Consider the following 15,469-nt stretch of genomic DNA (forward strand, 5'->3'; position numbering starts at 1 on the left):
GCTACGCCGCCGTAGCCGTTATCTCTTGTTTTTTGATGAATTTATAACCGGTAAATTTGAAATTTTCATCAGGTTTCAACCAAATTTCTGATAATATTGCAATGTCGACATTATGTTTTTGTAATAATTTGGTGAGTAGTGAACGGTTAGATACAGGTCTGATGCTATTAATATTGTTCTGTAGTATCGTTAAATTACGAACTAAATCCATTACTGTTTAAAGGGTGGTTTTGCAGGTTGTAGTATTTCGGGATTGATCAGTTCATTCAACTGCTCACTAATGTTGCGAAGGAACTGCTTGTCGGTTCCCTTATTGAGGTCGTTTGAGTCTGTAATGTTCTCTGATATTTTTTCCTGAATTTCTTTGATTTTGTTGATGAGTTTGTTTAAATTTAGTTGTTTAACTATTTCAATTTTGAGTTTGTTTACTATTTGGGTTAGCTCTGTCTTGGTAATGTAGTTGGAGTCTTCGTTTTCTTTCAGTCTGTGTGTCCCTGGCATTGTCTTGGTAACTGTTTGGGTGGAATAGTTAGTTATGGGCTTCGGTGTTTCTTTGATTGTGTGTATTTCATTTTGTGTGGTTGGTGGAGTGATTGTAGGGAAGTCTACTAGTGATTGGAGTCGTTGTTGTGTTTGTGATTGTTTGGGGTAGAGTTTTCGGCTTCGTCAAAGGACAGTTTATTATATGCGATCGCTTTTCGAATATTGTCTTGTCGGTCTCGTTCCCTGCAATTTGTGTCAAATGCTTTGTGCGATCCTCTGCAATGGAAGCACAAGGTATTGAGTGATGTGCAGTCTTTTCCCTCATGTCCATTTAGTGAGCAGTTGTAGCATCGGGTTTGATCTGATTTACACGCCTTCGAGATATGCCCATAACGCAAACACTTCCAGCAGAATTTCAGCGGAAACAAATACACGTCAACTTTTCTTGGTATTGTATAAACCACCACTTCTTGTGGTAGTTTTTCTCCTTCCGCGTAAATTTTAACTGAGTATGTGGGTACTAGCTTTTTGTCAACCATTTTTTGGATTCGCTCTACTTTCGTTATTTTGATTCGCTCACATTCAAGGTTTTCCAGAAGTTCATCATCCGTGAACGATAGTGGTATGTCCCTAATGACGCCAATGGTTTCCTGGAACATTTTAGGGACGTAGATTTTGTATTTGTATGTTTCTGTCAGTATTTTGGAATTGATCAAGTTTTCAGCGTGTCTGGGATTGTCGAAAGTTATTTTGAAGCGATGGTTTCCGGCGGGTTTGAGCTGTTTGTATTGAGTGATTTTGATGTTTTGGAGAAATTTAGCTATTTCCATTATGTGTAGTTTGTGTTTTTCGTCCGTTGGTTCCATAATAAATGTCTTGTAGATTTTATTCTGAATCCATCCATCTTCCAGAAAACCATTGGCCTCATTTTTCTTTTTCATGTCCTTATTCTTAGCTTTGTCCGTATGGGTTGCGTTCTTGTCCTTTTTCTTGTCGTGTTTCGTCGTGTTCAAGTTCTTGTCGTCGGTGTGTTTGGTTGTCTGCGTAATGTTCTGAGTCGATTTGTCCTTCTTAATTTTCTTTTTCTGCAGTTTTCCCTCTTCGTCCGATGATGACTCCATTTTTCTGCGATGAGCCATGGAGCCATCGCTAGCCGACTCGTAACCTGTACCAGATCCGTCCTTATCTATGAGGTTATGAGCCTCATCTTCATCCTCATCCATGTCCACCCACGAGTCTCTTTCGAGACCGCGGAGCAGAACCGAGACCTACCTTATTTGTTGGGAGTCAAAAACCAATGGAGTCTGATTCAAACGTGATCCGCACACTTTTTCACAAGTCAACAATAATCAAAATGGCCGAAAGAGCACTTCCGACGCAAATCAAAATGTTTGAGGTTAGAATTTATTCCTCCGAAAAAAACGCGTTTCGCGCACTGATACACCTGTGTATACTTTCCAACTGCACTGCACGAAGGCTGAAGGGAGAATGATGGCAACATTTTTTGCCAAAAAGCTGCATGGGCCATTGCAGAAAGGCTACTCGAAAATTAAGCTAAAGCTGATGCTGATCGACATCAAAATCAAACAAGAATAAACAAAAACAATAATAAATAATATACAAAAAAATACAAACCGGTGCTAACTAAAAGTCTCAAGTAAAATTAATCTAATCGCAGGCGTATAAATAATAATAAGTTTCATAATCTTCAAAATATTTCGAAGTGTAGATTAATGAATATTCCCAGTGTTTGCCGAACTTGTCTTTCACGTTCAGACGGTGATAAATTTCGTCCATTGTTCAAAAAGTCGTTAATATGCAGTAGGAAACGTCGATTCGTAGATCTTTTGCTAGAATGCATCCCATCACTGCAGGTAAGAATACATTACCCAAATACACAATATAATTTAAAATTGTAATAATTTTATTACATTTTTAGCTAGCAGCAGATGATAATTTTCCTAAATATATCTGCAGCAGGTGTTCTTTACTTTTAAAGCATTTTGTTCGATTTCGAAACCGTTGCTTGAAAGCAGATAGAGAGCTTAGGGAGCGTTCTGAGTCGAATACAGTAATTGAATCATCAGAGCAAACAAATAGTCTCCAATTAGTCAAGGAAAATAATTCGGATCAAGATGATGATTTCAATAACGGTATTGGAGAAGAGCGAAAAGAACATCCTGGAAATACACAAGAAAATAATATCAAGACTGATACCGTGGACACACCTACCGAACAATTAGTAAATAATTCAGTCGATCCTCCGAATAGCAACGAGAAAAATAATACTAATCACTCGTTTGTATGCAATTATTGCAATAAAGTGTTGGGTACCAGCAAGTCTTTCAAATGCCACATGCAACTTCACTCCAATTTAGCAAACTACTTATGCAATCGATGTGGCGATCGCTTCAAAACGAAGATGGCTTACATTGGACACATGGCTAGTCACGATCCAGACCGATATAAATGCGATGTTTGTGGAAAGTCTTACCGCCAGGCTGCGTCGCTCCGAAATCACAAACTCAGCCACAGTCAGGAAAAGCCGTTCTCTTGCACAATTTGCGGACACTCGACAAGCCAGAAAAGCAGTCTTAAAAAACACATGCTAACACATTCGGAAACAAAGTCCTACGTTTGCGATATTTGTGGGGATCATTTTCGGTTTTCTAGCAATCTCATAATGCATAAGCGCCGGAAGCACACGGTGGTAAAGGACCATGTTTGCTCCAGTTGTGCGAAAGCGTTCGTCTCTAAGGATGAACTTCTGAACCATCAGATGTGCCACACTGATGCGAGACCGTTCGAGTGCGAACAATGTCAGAAAACGTTCAACAGGAAAAGTTCGCTGCAGTTCCATCAGAGGCAGAAACACTCGATGAGGCCCAAGCACGCTTGTCTCGTGTGTGGTCGAGGTTTCGGTCAGAAAGTTTCGCTGCAGAATCACATGAAAATGCACATTGTAACGGATTGAGGTAAGAAGTTTTTAGTACAGAAAAGTATTCTTTTCGTTTTAAATTAATTACCCTGATTATGATGACCTATTCCCCTATTTTACTGGTACACATCATGAGAGGATAAATAACGTTTGTTGTTCGAGACTATCTTAGGGGTCTTGTTATCCCGTATGGTTTGAAGGAAAGTTTACCATCGTGGGTGATTACTGTGTTAGTGTTCAACAGTCAACTTTGTTAGAAAATTCACAAATGAAACCATAAGAAAAGTCCTTTGCTAGTTCGAAGCGCTTTTTGGAATAATATATTGTCTTAAATGTAAACGCCAAACTAATTCCCTTTTACGAAGCTCCTTCAATTGCAACCTCGGTAATGCCTCGTACGTAGAATGCACCCTCTGACACGTATCGTCTGAAGTCAGATGCTGTTTGTTCATCGAATACCGAAGACATAGAAAGCATTCGAATTACTTCGTACTTATCCAACACCACATCCTTATCTGCTTCCTGCTTCCGATCTAAAAGATACTCAACAAAACCTCCTGTGTTCAGCAAATAGGTCTGTCCCCAACGGTGACCAACGATGGCTTTGAGCAGACCCAATGCTGCTCGCTTCATGTCCGGAAATGGATTTCTGATGTAGTCCATTACGAAGTTAAGATTATCTTGTTCAGTCAAGTTGTCGTACCAAGATTGAAGAATTGATCTGAAATGTTCCATATTAAAAATTCATCTGGTATCAAACCTACGCTACTATCACTCACGAAATCTGATTATCTGCCATAGTCGAGTCGTTGGCGAACATCAACTGCAAACAATTCAACAATCGCATCTTTAAATCGTTGGGCAGATTGCGAACCACAGTGCTAATATGATGCAAAGTTTTCTTCAGAGCTGCTCCATGTTTATAGTGAAGCTGTCGCTTTCCCTCGCACGGATAGGCAATGCATCCCAAAGTATCGTACGCCGTTGGCAGTATGGATAAGTCCTCAGATGTAAGACATTCAAACAGTAGGGCGATAATTTTAGGAAAGCTCTCGTAGACCTTGGCCGGATGAAGTGCTGCAACGCCCCCGTAAAACTTCATCAGACCGGGGATCAAAATTGTTCCCAAAGGATCTTCTTCCAGCCGATCAATCTTGCTCATTAACTTATCGAACACCCCACTGTTCTCGAGGTAGACCATTCCATGGTTCGCCTCGGACAACTCCGACAGAATCTGCAGAATGTTCAACTGCAACAGTACATCATTCCCATCCAGCTCTAGTATTGCTTTCTGCAAAAATCTCTCTACGGCGGCCAACAACTGTTCCGACTGTTTTGCCAACCGCACAATCAGCTCATACAGCCTGCATCTAACCACATCTCCCTTGCCCAGCAATCCATCTAAGTTCTCCAGAACACTTCTCAGCAGAATGAACCGAGGCAGCATCAAACGCAACAGTTCGATCGACGGCGTTCCCACGCTGGAATCCTCGGACGCCAAACAAGCAATCACCAGCAGAATTAATGTTTCGTTAACAAAGGTGTCCGATGATGAGTGTAGGATTCTTCGAAGCTCTCTTAAGCCGAAGGCTTGCACCTTTGGATTGACGTGACTCAACGATTTTTCGATGACGTTCTTAACCTCGCTGGACTCATCAATGGCTAAGTTGCTCATACAAATCGACAGAATGTCGCAGGCCAGCAACGTTTGTTCGCTTAAAGAATTGATATTTCAAAAATGTTTGTATCAGTAGCACTATCCACAAGGAATCTCTTACCTGTTAGCATCCTCCAGGCAGTTTAAAAGCTCTGGTGACTTCAAAAAGCTGTTGGATATGGACGAGTTGTTTGATGAAATTAATGTGTTTTTGATCTCTGTTAATGCGGTTTTGCGTGTTTGCTCCAGTTGGAGATTGGCCAACAATTCCTGACAAAGATTTTCGTCCATTTCTTTGTTATCCGGAGTAATTTTTATGAATGCAAAATTAAAAAATAAGTTCTATATTCAAGAATGTCTCGAAGAACAGTCAAAACGCAATGAGCACTGAAAGGAACAATCCAAATCCAACTTCGATTTCAATTCGTTTCAAAATAATAACAAATTGAGCTTCTAAATTCGAGCTCAGATTTCGAGCTATATCTTCAGTGCTGCCCACGCATAGGCCTTTTCACTAACTTGAGCTATAGGGCTTTTCATGTGACACTGCCAGAACTGCACTTGTTTTTTAAAACCACTGAGCAAACCGTTCAAATCCGACGCTTTCACTTTCATCACTCTAAATAATCATCACGTCATATTCACGTGAAAAATCACGTAACTGAACTGTCTTGAACAAACGACGATTGTTACGTGACGTTGGTAATGTTCACCCGAAATTCACGTAACTTTTACTAAAAATCTTGGTGAATATGTTTGTATGTACTCGTAAACAACTTAAGTGAGATTGTGTTAGTGTGATTGCAGCTTCGGCATTTACGGAAAACCAGCATTGTAAACAATCTTCACGTCAGATTTACCTGAAAACAAACGTGGTTATCATCCACCATACTTTTCACGTGGAAGTGACAAGTGACTCGACAATCACGTAAGAATGAATGATACATAACCTAAACATAGTTAGGCTTCGCAGAGGTAAAGGATATTTTAGGTGCAACTAGGCGAGAATTTTCCGAACCTCCAGTTCCCTCCTTGGAAAAAATATCAACGGAAGTCGCATGAAATTTAGAAGATTCGTAGAAAAGTGATTTGGAAGAAGTTTAAGCTACATGAAGTCTAGAACTACAGTTTTTCGGTAGCGTTAGCATAAAAAATTTATTTCAGATTTCAACGTCCAAGGATGGACTACCTTTTGATTGGTTCAACATCGGAAATAGCAGCAATGTTTGTGAAAGAATCTAGTTTCAACATTGCTGTCCAAATCTGATAAATTTCATTCGACATTCGTTGATTTGTTCTCCAACAGTGTTTTAGCGATAAGTGCAATTGCCGAATGACAGGATTCCTTGTCTAATATTAGAGACATCATTTTGCATCAAATGCATTTCAACGCATCAAGCGCATCAGCAACGCGAAGAGGTTTCCTATTTACGGCTGCTGGCAGTTACTAACTTATTTTACATTCATTTAAAAAAAAACAATTTTGTAATATATTTCAAAGCATACCTGATATCATGTAGCTTTCACTAAAAGTTCACGTAACCAGTACGTAGCAATCACGTAAGGTTCACCTGATCAAACACGTAACTACTTTCAAACTTCACGTCATTAGTACTGGAAAATCCAGTCAGATTCACCTGATAAATCACGTAACTCACCGAAGGTAAGTTTTGTTCAGGTTACATGCCATTCAGGTCACTCTTACGTGAAAAGTGTGGTGGATGAGAACCACATTTGTTTTCAGGTAAACATGACGTGAAGATTTTTCAGAGTGATAGAAGAACTGTCAATTGACGGTAAAATCAGCTGTTTTCAAACGTTTATAAACAGCTGATTTTATCGTCAATTGACAGTTCTTCTATGAAAGTGACAGCTTCGAGTTTGCGTGTATGAAAAAGTGCTGCAGATCCGGAAGACGTGCGCATATTTGTGCTTGCAGGGGCTGATCGATTGTTATCAAGGGCAATGCCCTTGCTAATATTGCGATCAAGCCTATGTAAATCTCAAACATGTTCAGCGTCAGATTTATTGAGGAGAGGTAAGGTTTTGATAATCCGTAAATTTAACACGCACGCACTCACATAAACGCACACACACATTCACATTATACACACATACATATAAACAAATACATACATATACTGATGGACATGAGTGTTCGTCATGTTTTCATAGTAGCTCTATTAAAACATGACGAATACTTTTGTCTATCAGTGTAGACATATAAACACACATACACACTCATATACACGCTCATATACATCATACAAAAAACACGTACACGATTTTTATCATATATTAGGTATCTATATTATTGGAAGCGTTTGGTACGGGAGGTCCACGCTTTCTTCCTTTCCCCTCGATTCCAAGCTATTGAGTGACTTTAGGTATTCCTGAAGTCGCTCAATATCTAGGAGTCATCTCTGCGGTACATACTGCTTAGGCTGTGAACCATTCCACCGATTCGTTTAACTTTTAGTTAAAATTTGACACTTCGATGGTTATTTTCCCATCGTGGTTAAAATTTTACTCCGAAGTCGACCCATTTGAGTTCTGACAGATTGATAGTTATTCGGAACGAAATGGATTTGGCGGCAATTTTCTCGCGAACAAAGTTTAACTATCGAACTGTCAAATCTAACCATGCTCCGGAGCAGGGTTATTTTTAACCACGGCGAAATAACCACCGAACTGTCAAATTTTAACTAAAAGTTAAACGAATCGGTGGAATGGTTCACAGCCTTAGTTGGCCTGGCCATATGAAAAGAAAAATGACGGAATTCAGAAACCGTCATTTTCCAGGATGCTTTCAAGTATTGGCTATACGCATGTATATGAGATTAGATTAGATTAGATTAGAAAGTGACAGCTTCGGGTTTGCAGGCCTGTTCAGCGGCTGTTAACAAGTGCAGTCACATGAAAAGGCCTATTTTACGAAACGGGTGAAATGACAGGAGACCTCCCTTAAGAAATTATTATTATGAAGTTTGAGCGGGTAGTAAATGAACGCAAAATGAACTATTATTCGAGTGAATATCCCGCTCAAGCGTCAAAATCCATTAGGTGAATGAATTTGATGAGCTCCTGCACAGGTCAATTCGGTTGACGTTCGATCCGCCAGACTATAGTGTTCCACTCACTTTATGAAGTGAGTACCTTTGAGTTCCTGTTGTTCTGTCAAACTGCAACTTCTGCAAAAAAAAGCGCATCGCGCCAGACCAGGCAGAAAATCGCATAAAATTTCGGTCGCATTTTCATCACACTCGTTTGGCTTCCTGTGTGTCCTCATTGTTTCATGTGAAAAAAAAACAAGCAACGTTGCTTTACATTCCGATCGGGTGTTACTTGTTTAGTGATTATCCTGAAAAATAGTACTAACACCGTGTGTACAAAATGGAAACCCGCTCTGCGAACAGCCACTGCCCGCAACCAGTGACCGCTTCAGGGCCCAACATTTGTCGCGTCTGTCTGGCCAGTGGAACGGCGACGCTGGCGGGTGAGGCCACACCAATGGAATCGATTTTTTCCACCGTCGGGGAGTACAAGGACATAAACCTGTTCGGCATTCTGGTGACGGTCTGCGCTCCGCTTAGGCAGCGTGAAACGCTAACTGCGGCCGCCGGTGGAGTTCCGGAACGAATCTGCCGCAGCTGTAAGTGGCGTCTACTGGCAGCCTACGAACTGCACCAGACCTGCCTGCGCAGTGACGATAAGCTGCGGGAGCGGATGGAAACTATAAAGAAGGTATGAACGTTGTTTACATTGGAGAGGGGTTCCCAAACGTTAATTCCATGGTTTTGAACTGTGTTGAAAATAGCTGATTTCGATTTTTGATTCGTCTAGAAAAAATGGACTAGCTCAATGGAATATTTGGTTTTATGAACTCCAACACATTTTTAAACATATTATTGGAATTTTGTTATCATTTAGTGTAAGTTATTGAAACTATAGCTATAACTCCATTCCTAGTAAAATTCAAACAACGAACCATTAGGCAGAGATGTAGAAAAATCTTCGCACTATGTCCACCATACAACACATTTTTAAATTTAGCTTCTGGAATGAGTTATTGACAAACTACTAAATGATCGAACACAAATTACTAATCGATAATGGATAAAAAATATGGTTCCCAACACTAAATTAGCGAAAACAATGCGTTTTATCAACATTTCTCTGTGGGCCTGCCTATCCGGTGTTGTATTTTTTGCACTTGTATATAATACAAGTTTAACACATTTGTTTTCATGGCTTGTAATGATTCCAAACAGTTTTTGTTCGGTGTTCATCGTAAAACACTTTCACAGTTACTAACTGCCATTTTTCTGAGCCAAGTTGCCGTTCATGAAGCTAAAACAATGATAATCTTTGCTCAGAAAGGTCAAAAAAGCTTGCATCTCGAAGTTTCAAGATAGACAAGTATCGATAGACAGAGACGCGTCTACGATCCAAATCGTAGGTGGAACAAATAAGAGAAACAACGAACTGTACAATAGTTATGGTGTGAAGTTAATTTCATAAATCGGAGCAACATCTATATTCGAATCGGCCCGACATAATCCTCCGAATCCCCACATTATTTGATAAATTGTCTTTGATTTTCAGGATAAATGTAGAATTTCCAGAATTTATGAGGGATTGATTTTACAAGCTTTTAGCAGAGATAACGAACTCCAAAACTATTCCAATGTTTTTGGTTCTTAACCTTTCCCTTCCTACGCCTTTTTGAAAGATTTTAATAGGAAGGAATCATTTTTGAGAAAACTGCTAGATCTAAAGTTATTTACAATGGCTGAAATTAGCGGAAAACGAAAAAAAGGTTTTTGATTGTAAATCAATAGTTACTTGATTGTTTTCAATGCATTTTTTTGTGTGTGTCTATTAAGGAGACTTTCAGCCCGAGGCTGGCTCGTCTCCGCAATGCAAAATTGATTAGGGTTAGGCGGGGCAAGATGGGTCACGGGGTAAGATGGGTCAGGGCCGTTTTTGGGCATCGTGTACATTTTAATGTGGTGATTATGACTTTGTAGGAGGAATAATTTGGTTCTACTTTATTATCACTCGATTTGATGATAAAATTTTATTTTGGTAGAGTATGGCAAGGTAAAATATTTTTCATCATTGTTTCTTATGCGAAACACACTTTCTACAAAATGTGTAATCTCGTCGAGCAATGTGAAATTTAAACATTTTTAGTAACATAGTGAACGTTTTATAAGTAATGTAGGTGATGTTATACTAACTGCGCTGGAATAAATAAATTTGATCGAAAATTAGACATTCTAACGTGAACTTACAAATGGGGCAAGATGGGTCAGCACATACTGAAGGACATAGTTGGTATTCAAAACATATTTTCCATTGCTGGTTTAATCATTTTAATGTTACTTTTGACATAATGATGTTAATTTGTTTATTGAAAATGTCTATTTTTTGTTTTTTAAGAAAGCTATACTTAGACGGCTTGTTTTCATAAGAATTTGCAGACATTTTTAAATGTAGAGCCATTTCTTCATCCAAGGCTTAAACATTATTTTTTATTCAATATAATCATTGGCAATAAAGCTATCTTTCTGTGTGTAATTCAATATTGGGAATAAAAACAATATTAATTGCAGTATTTAAAGGTGACCCATCTTGCCCCGCTGTTTGACCCATCTTACCCCGCCATTTTTTTGATTGACAGAAAAATAGACTTCTACTTTAATGACTCGAAATGGAATAAAAAGTGGAGTTTTGTTATTGCACACCGGGCTTACAGATTATGAGCTATTTTTATAGATCCATGTTGAAAAGTTGAATTAAAATGTTTCTGTTTTGAGATATTCAGGGTTTGCCTTAGGCGACCCATCTTGCCCCATCATACCCTATATAATCAGTCTAATGAAACCATTAAGATGTATCTAATTTTGCTTTTTATTGTTGAAATAATTCGATGAAAGGTGGAAGGTGTATAATTTGTAGGAGCTCTACAGCTACCATGGGAAGGAAAGGCTTAAAAAAATTAATAAATCTAATCAGGCTTCTAGAAATTCTGCGGTGGGCGGAAGCGACTGGAAATGAAACAAACCGGATATGCTAAAATATATTTTCTTTTCTCGTAGGGGAAATGTTCCGATCTCCATCTCACTGAACATATATTCATCTCATCGCAAAACAAAGAAATACGGCCCGTTACAAAAATAAGAAAAAAATCAAGTTCCATCCCATTACTTTGTTTTTGATGAGATGAACATCGGAGCCATGAGATGAAATCTAGGAGCAGTTCCCCTAAAAAAATGCGTTTCCTCTTTATGCGTCACGAGGCTTAGATTGACGCGCTGTCAAATTCTACACTAGTGCTCTTCAGAGTCACTGCTTCCTTGAGACAAGGCGTTCAAAGATGCGTTAGGGATAATCACAAATAACACCTCATTAACTTTTCCCCGTGAATTTCGAATGTGCTAGAATCATCACAAAATGATGAGATTGTTTTGTAATTGCATTAGTAATTATTAATTCTTGCTTTTTTAAAATCGATAACCTGCTTGTACAAAACTTTTGATCAAACTTTACAGAGCAGTGAGAAGTGAGTACTAAGGGTCTGTTTCATTTGGAGAATTAAACTTAAAAGTGACAGTTCGAAAATTAAAAAATCACCCCGTTATAAGAATGGCTGGTGCTACCCAGCAATTCCAATAGGACATCGATGGAAAATGATTCGATATCTGTCAAAAGTAATCTTGCTCTGCGAGCAGGGTTATTTGGTAATTATTGAAATGTCACTTTTAAGTTTAATTTCAGTTTAATTATCCAATTGAGACAGACCCTAAGAAACGGAAGTGAGTATTGAGTAGTGAAATGTGTGCAGTAACATGTGAGTAGTGGAAAATGAGAAGTGAGATGTGATAGTTGCGAAGTGAGAAGAAGGGTGCGAATAGTGAGGAAAACAGAAGCAAGGGGTGAGAAAGAGAGATGATAATTATGAAGTGAGAAGCGAGATGTTGAGTAGTGAGAAGTGAGTGGATCTCGCTTTTCACCTCTCTTTCCCACTACTTTTCACCTCTCACTTCACACATTTCATTTCTCACTTCTCATTTTTCTCTTCGCATTTTCACTTATAACTTCTTATATATCTCACTTCTGACTGCATTTCTCACTCATCACCTTTCTCTTAACTTTTTACTTCTCACTTTTCCCATCTTACTTTTTACTTCTCACTACTCGCTTTGAACTTCTAACTTCTCACAACTCACCTCTCATTTCTCACTACTTACTTCCCACTGCTCACTTCTTACTTCGTACTTCTCAACTTCTAACTTCTCACATGTCACCTCTCATATCTCACTACTCACTTGCACTTCCCACTACCCCTTACAAAAGATTGCTTGTTGTCACCACGGGAGGAAGGCGATGATTCATTCACCATAACAAAAATCCGATGTGCCAATTGCAGCCAAAACCACACAGCAAACTTCAAGGGCTGCCCTGTTAAGCAGAACTACATCAAAATGAGTGAAGAAAGGAAATCGTGCTCAAAACTCAACAACTTTACGTCGAATGTGTTTGGAACCACGAACCGTTCATTTCGGTCTTCATAGGGACCCATAATAGGACTTTTTCTGATGCTGTGAGGGGAGCTCCTGTTGCTGCTGCTGTTGGTAATGTCTCTATACTGCTGCTGCTGCTGTTGTTGAGTCAATGGGACATGTTGCTGATAACGAGAGAACAGAAAACTTGAATCTGTTTTCGCTCTCTGAGTTCTTGTGTAAACGATCTTTTCACTCGTTTAGCATCGTGTAAAACGAAGGCATCGCATTTTCTCGCTCTGCCGTTAATGGATAATGTAAACATCATCAAAGTAATGAATTGGAACAGTCGTTCCATTCGAAACAAAGAAGCTGAATTTTTCGAATTTATCGATAAACACAACATTCATATAGCAGTTGTAACCGAAACGTGGCTTAACCCGAGTATTTCCATGTACCACAATAACTTTTCCTTGGTGCGCTTGGATCGCTTAACTGATGCTGCGAATCGCGGGGGTGGTGTTGCTACCAGCTTCAAGTTCACTGTTACGTTAAGTTTATTTGATGCTGCTCTAAGGAAGTAAAACATCCTAATTAAACAACTCGTAAAGCTACATGCACCATCGAATACAAAAAGCAACAAGCTGTTCGCAAATCGGGGATCACCCTAAGCGTCAACTGCCAATTTAAAAGATCGCAGCCTTAAGCAACGATTACTTCTGTCATTCCGATTCGCCGCCATATGCTGGGTAAAACGAGAATTAGCTACAGCGTTTCTCACATCCGTTCGCCGTCCGCACTTGCACCACTGTTCGTGTTGCTTCGCGGGTGAAAAAGGTGCCACCGGTGCTGCTGCAGTGACGGAAAAATCTCACCGCAAAATCGTGGTCGCCATACAGTCGGAAATTTTCATGTAAGCCGCGTAGTGATAGTGGAACTTCACCAAAAGATTGCCTTCGTAGTGGCATCGCAGCGACGGACAAAAGCGCAAAATCTTAGAACCCCGCATCGGGACACTGACGGGCTGTTCGTGGAGCCACGTATTAGTCGAAAACGGGCCTGTTGGAGGAATAAAACCCGGTAAGACAAACAAAAGAAAATCTCACGAAAAGTGTTTAACTTTCTTCGCTACACACAAACAGATATTCGTCTCGTGTCGGGAGATTGCAGTTCGAGCATTTCGGGAAAGTACTTGCAAGAGCACAATTCGCAAGGAAACACGCCGGAGGAGCGTGGGAATTGCCGAAGGAAAGCAAACATTCCGGTAAGAATGAAGGAATAATCCGAATGTGGCCTCCAATTAATTCGATTCTTCTCCACAAAACATCAGTGCGATCCTGGGAGTCAACGAATCCAACGGAATCAGTTGACTCGGTCGAGACGATACCGGATTGGAGCGGGAAATCACGAAGAAAGCCTTCACTAGAAGTAAGTGTGATCTGGTTGCAAAATAGATAAGGAATCTAAAGAAATTCTTCGAATCACAGGGCTTTTTTTTATGGACTGCTGATCACGATTGAGCAGATATTCTCTTCGGGTTGATTGCTGCCCTCGGATCTGCCGGACGGAGGGGTCAAGTCCCGGGAGGCGAACACGTGCAACAACCGAGCATTCCGCAGCGAGCAACTGCAGCACTGGGCTTCGCAAGGTTCAGCAGTGTTCGGGGCAACGATAGCCGCATCACTCAATCGGAGACGGGATAATTGTTGCGACCAGGCGGCGGGTGACAAGCTATTGCATGACGAACTCGCCAATCGGCAAGAGCAGTAAAATTGAACGTCGGTAAGCTCGGATAGTTCAGCGCAGGATGGTGCGAAATTCGGGTACGAAGAACCACAGCATGATGACGGTGGCGCGGATGTGTGCCTCTGTAGCGTGAGTAAAAACCATGGTTTAGCTAGGGCTGAGAATAGGAGTTAGGGCAATTATTTATTCCTAAAAAAGGGCATGCTAGCTCAATAAATATATGTATTATGTATGTGTTACGTTGTTGAGCTTATTTTGTGACGTTCGATGTTAGTTAGCCGAGCCGACCAATGCTTTTGATCCCCGCAGAGGTCGTTTCACAACATCACCAATATAAAAATTGTGCTGACTGGCACCGCTTTACAAACATTGTCAAAGGAAGACTTGATCTTTGTTCGGTTCTGCTAAACAATTTGGACACCACGGACAAAATCGACGAGGCTATTAACGTTTTCGTAGCAGCACTGTTGGCAGCTGAAGCTGAGTCAGTCCCGAATGCAACTGCCTTTCCAAAAAAGCGGGAACTTCCTAACCAAACAAAGCTACTCAGGAATGTTCTTCGGAGGCAATTCTACCGTTCTAAAGATCCTTTCCTCAATAGAGTCGTTGACGTCCTCACCCAACAAATACGAGAACAATGTGCTGCTCACAAGTACGAGAATTTCGGAAAAACTATTCGTGACTTGTCTCACGGTAGCAAGAAGTTCTGGAGAATTAGTAAAAACCTACGCAGTAGCATCAAATACCAACCTTCTTTGTGGATTGGAGACCAAGTCAGGGTTTCTGATAAAGAGAAAGCACAAACGCTGGCTTCAGCGCATAACAGCACGCTCCCGAGTGATTCAAGGACAGAGGAAGAAGTGAACCAAACGATGGGAGCTTGCAAGACTCAACGAGTTAAAGAATGAACCATCTACTCTCACTAATTCCAGTGAGATAAAGTGTATTATCCATTGGCTTAAGAACAAAAAGGCACCTGGTCTGGATGGGATAAGGAACATCATGCTTAACCCTTTATAAGGCAGTGGCAACTATATTGCCACCAACAAATAATATGTTTTTTCTAATTATTAACAAGAGCTCTACTTATTATTTCACATGTAGTGACTTTATTTGCTTCCTAGTAACATCCCAGAT

General features: G+C 40.1%; 2 protein-coding genes and 1 pseudogene across 2 annotated transcripts; 2 read left to right on the forward strand and 1 right to left on the reverse strand.

Moving 5' to 3' along the window:
* Window positions 1–2,216: 2,216 nt before the first annotated feature.
* Window positions 2,217–3,485, forward strand: LOC134225191 (zinc finger protein ZFP2-like). The gene is made up of 2 exons (XM_062705062.1): window positions 2,217–2,357; window positions 2,423–3,485. The coding sequence occupies exons 1-2, from the start codon at window positions 2,217–2,219 to the stop codon at window positions 3,455–3,457; spliced, it is 1,176 nt and encodes a 391-aa protein (XP_062561046.1). The 3' UTR covers window positions 3,458–3,485.
* A 233-nt stretch (window positions 3,486–3,718) lies between these two features.
* LOC134225188 (26S proteasome non-ATPase regulatory subunit 5) lies at window positions 3,719–5,496 on the reverse strand. Its single transcript, XM_062705058.1, has 3 exons — window positions 5,200–5,496; window positions 4,201–5,136; window positions 3,719–4,142 (listed from the first exon to the last, which is right to left on the reverse strand). The coding sequence occupies exons 1-3, from the start codon at window positions 5,367–5,369 to the stop codon at window positions 3,779–3,781; spliced, it is 1,470 nt and encodes a 489-aa protein (XP_062561042.1). The 5' UTR covers window positions 5,370–5,496; the 3' UTR covers window positions 3,719–3,778.
* Window positions 5,497–8,240: 2,744 nt separating this feature from the next.
* LOC134225168 (zinc finger protein 189-like) overlaps window positions 8,241–15,469 on the forward strand; it is a 61,648-nt pseudogene continuing 54,419 nt past the window's right edge.

Source organism: Armigeres subalbatus, chromosome 3, assembly GCF_024139115.2.
Source record: "Armigeres subalbatus isolate Guangzhou_Male chromosome 3, GZ_Asu_2, whole genome shotgun sequence".
NCBI lineage: Eukaryota > Metazoa > Arthropoda > Insecta > Diptera > Culicidae > Armigeres > Armigeres subalbatus.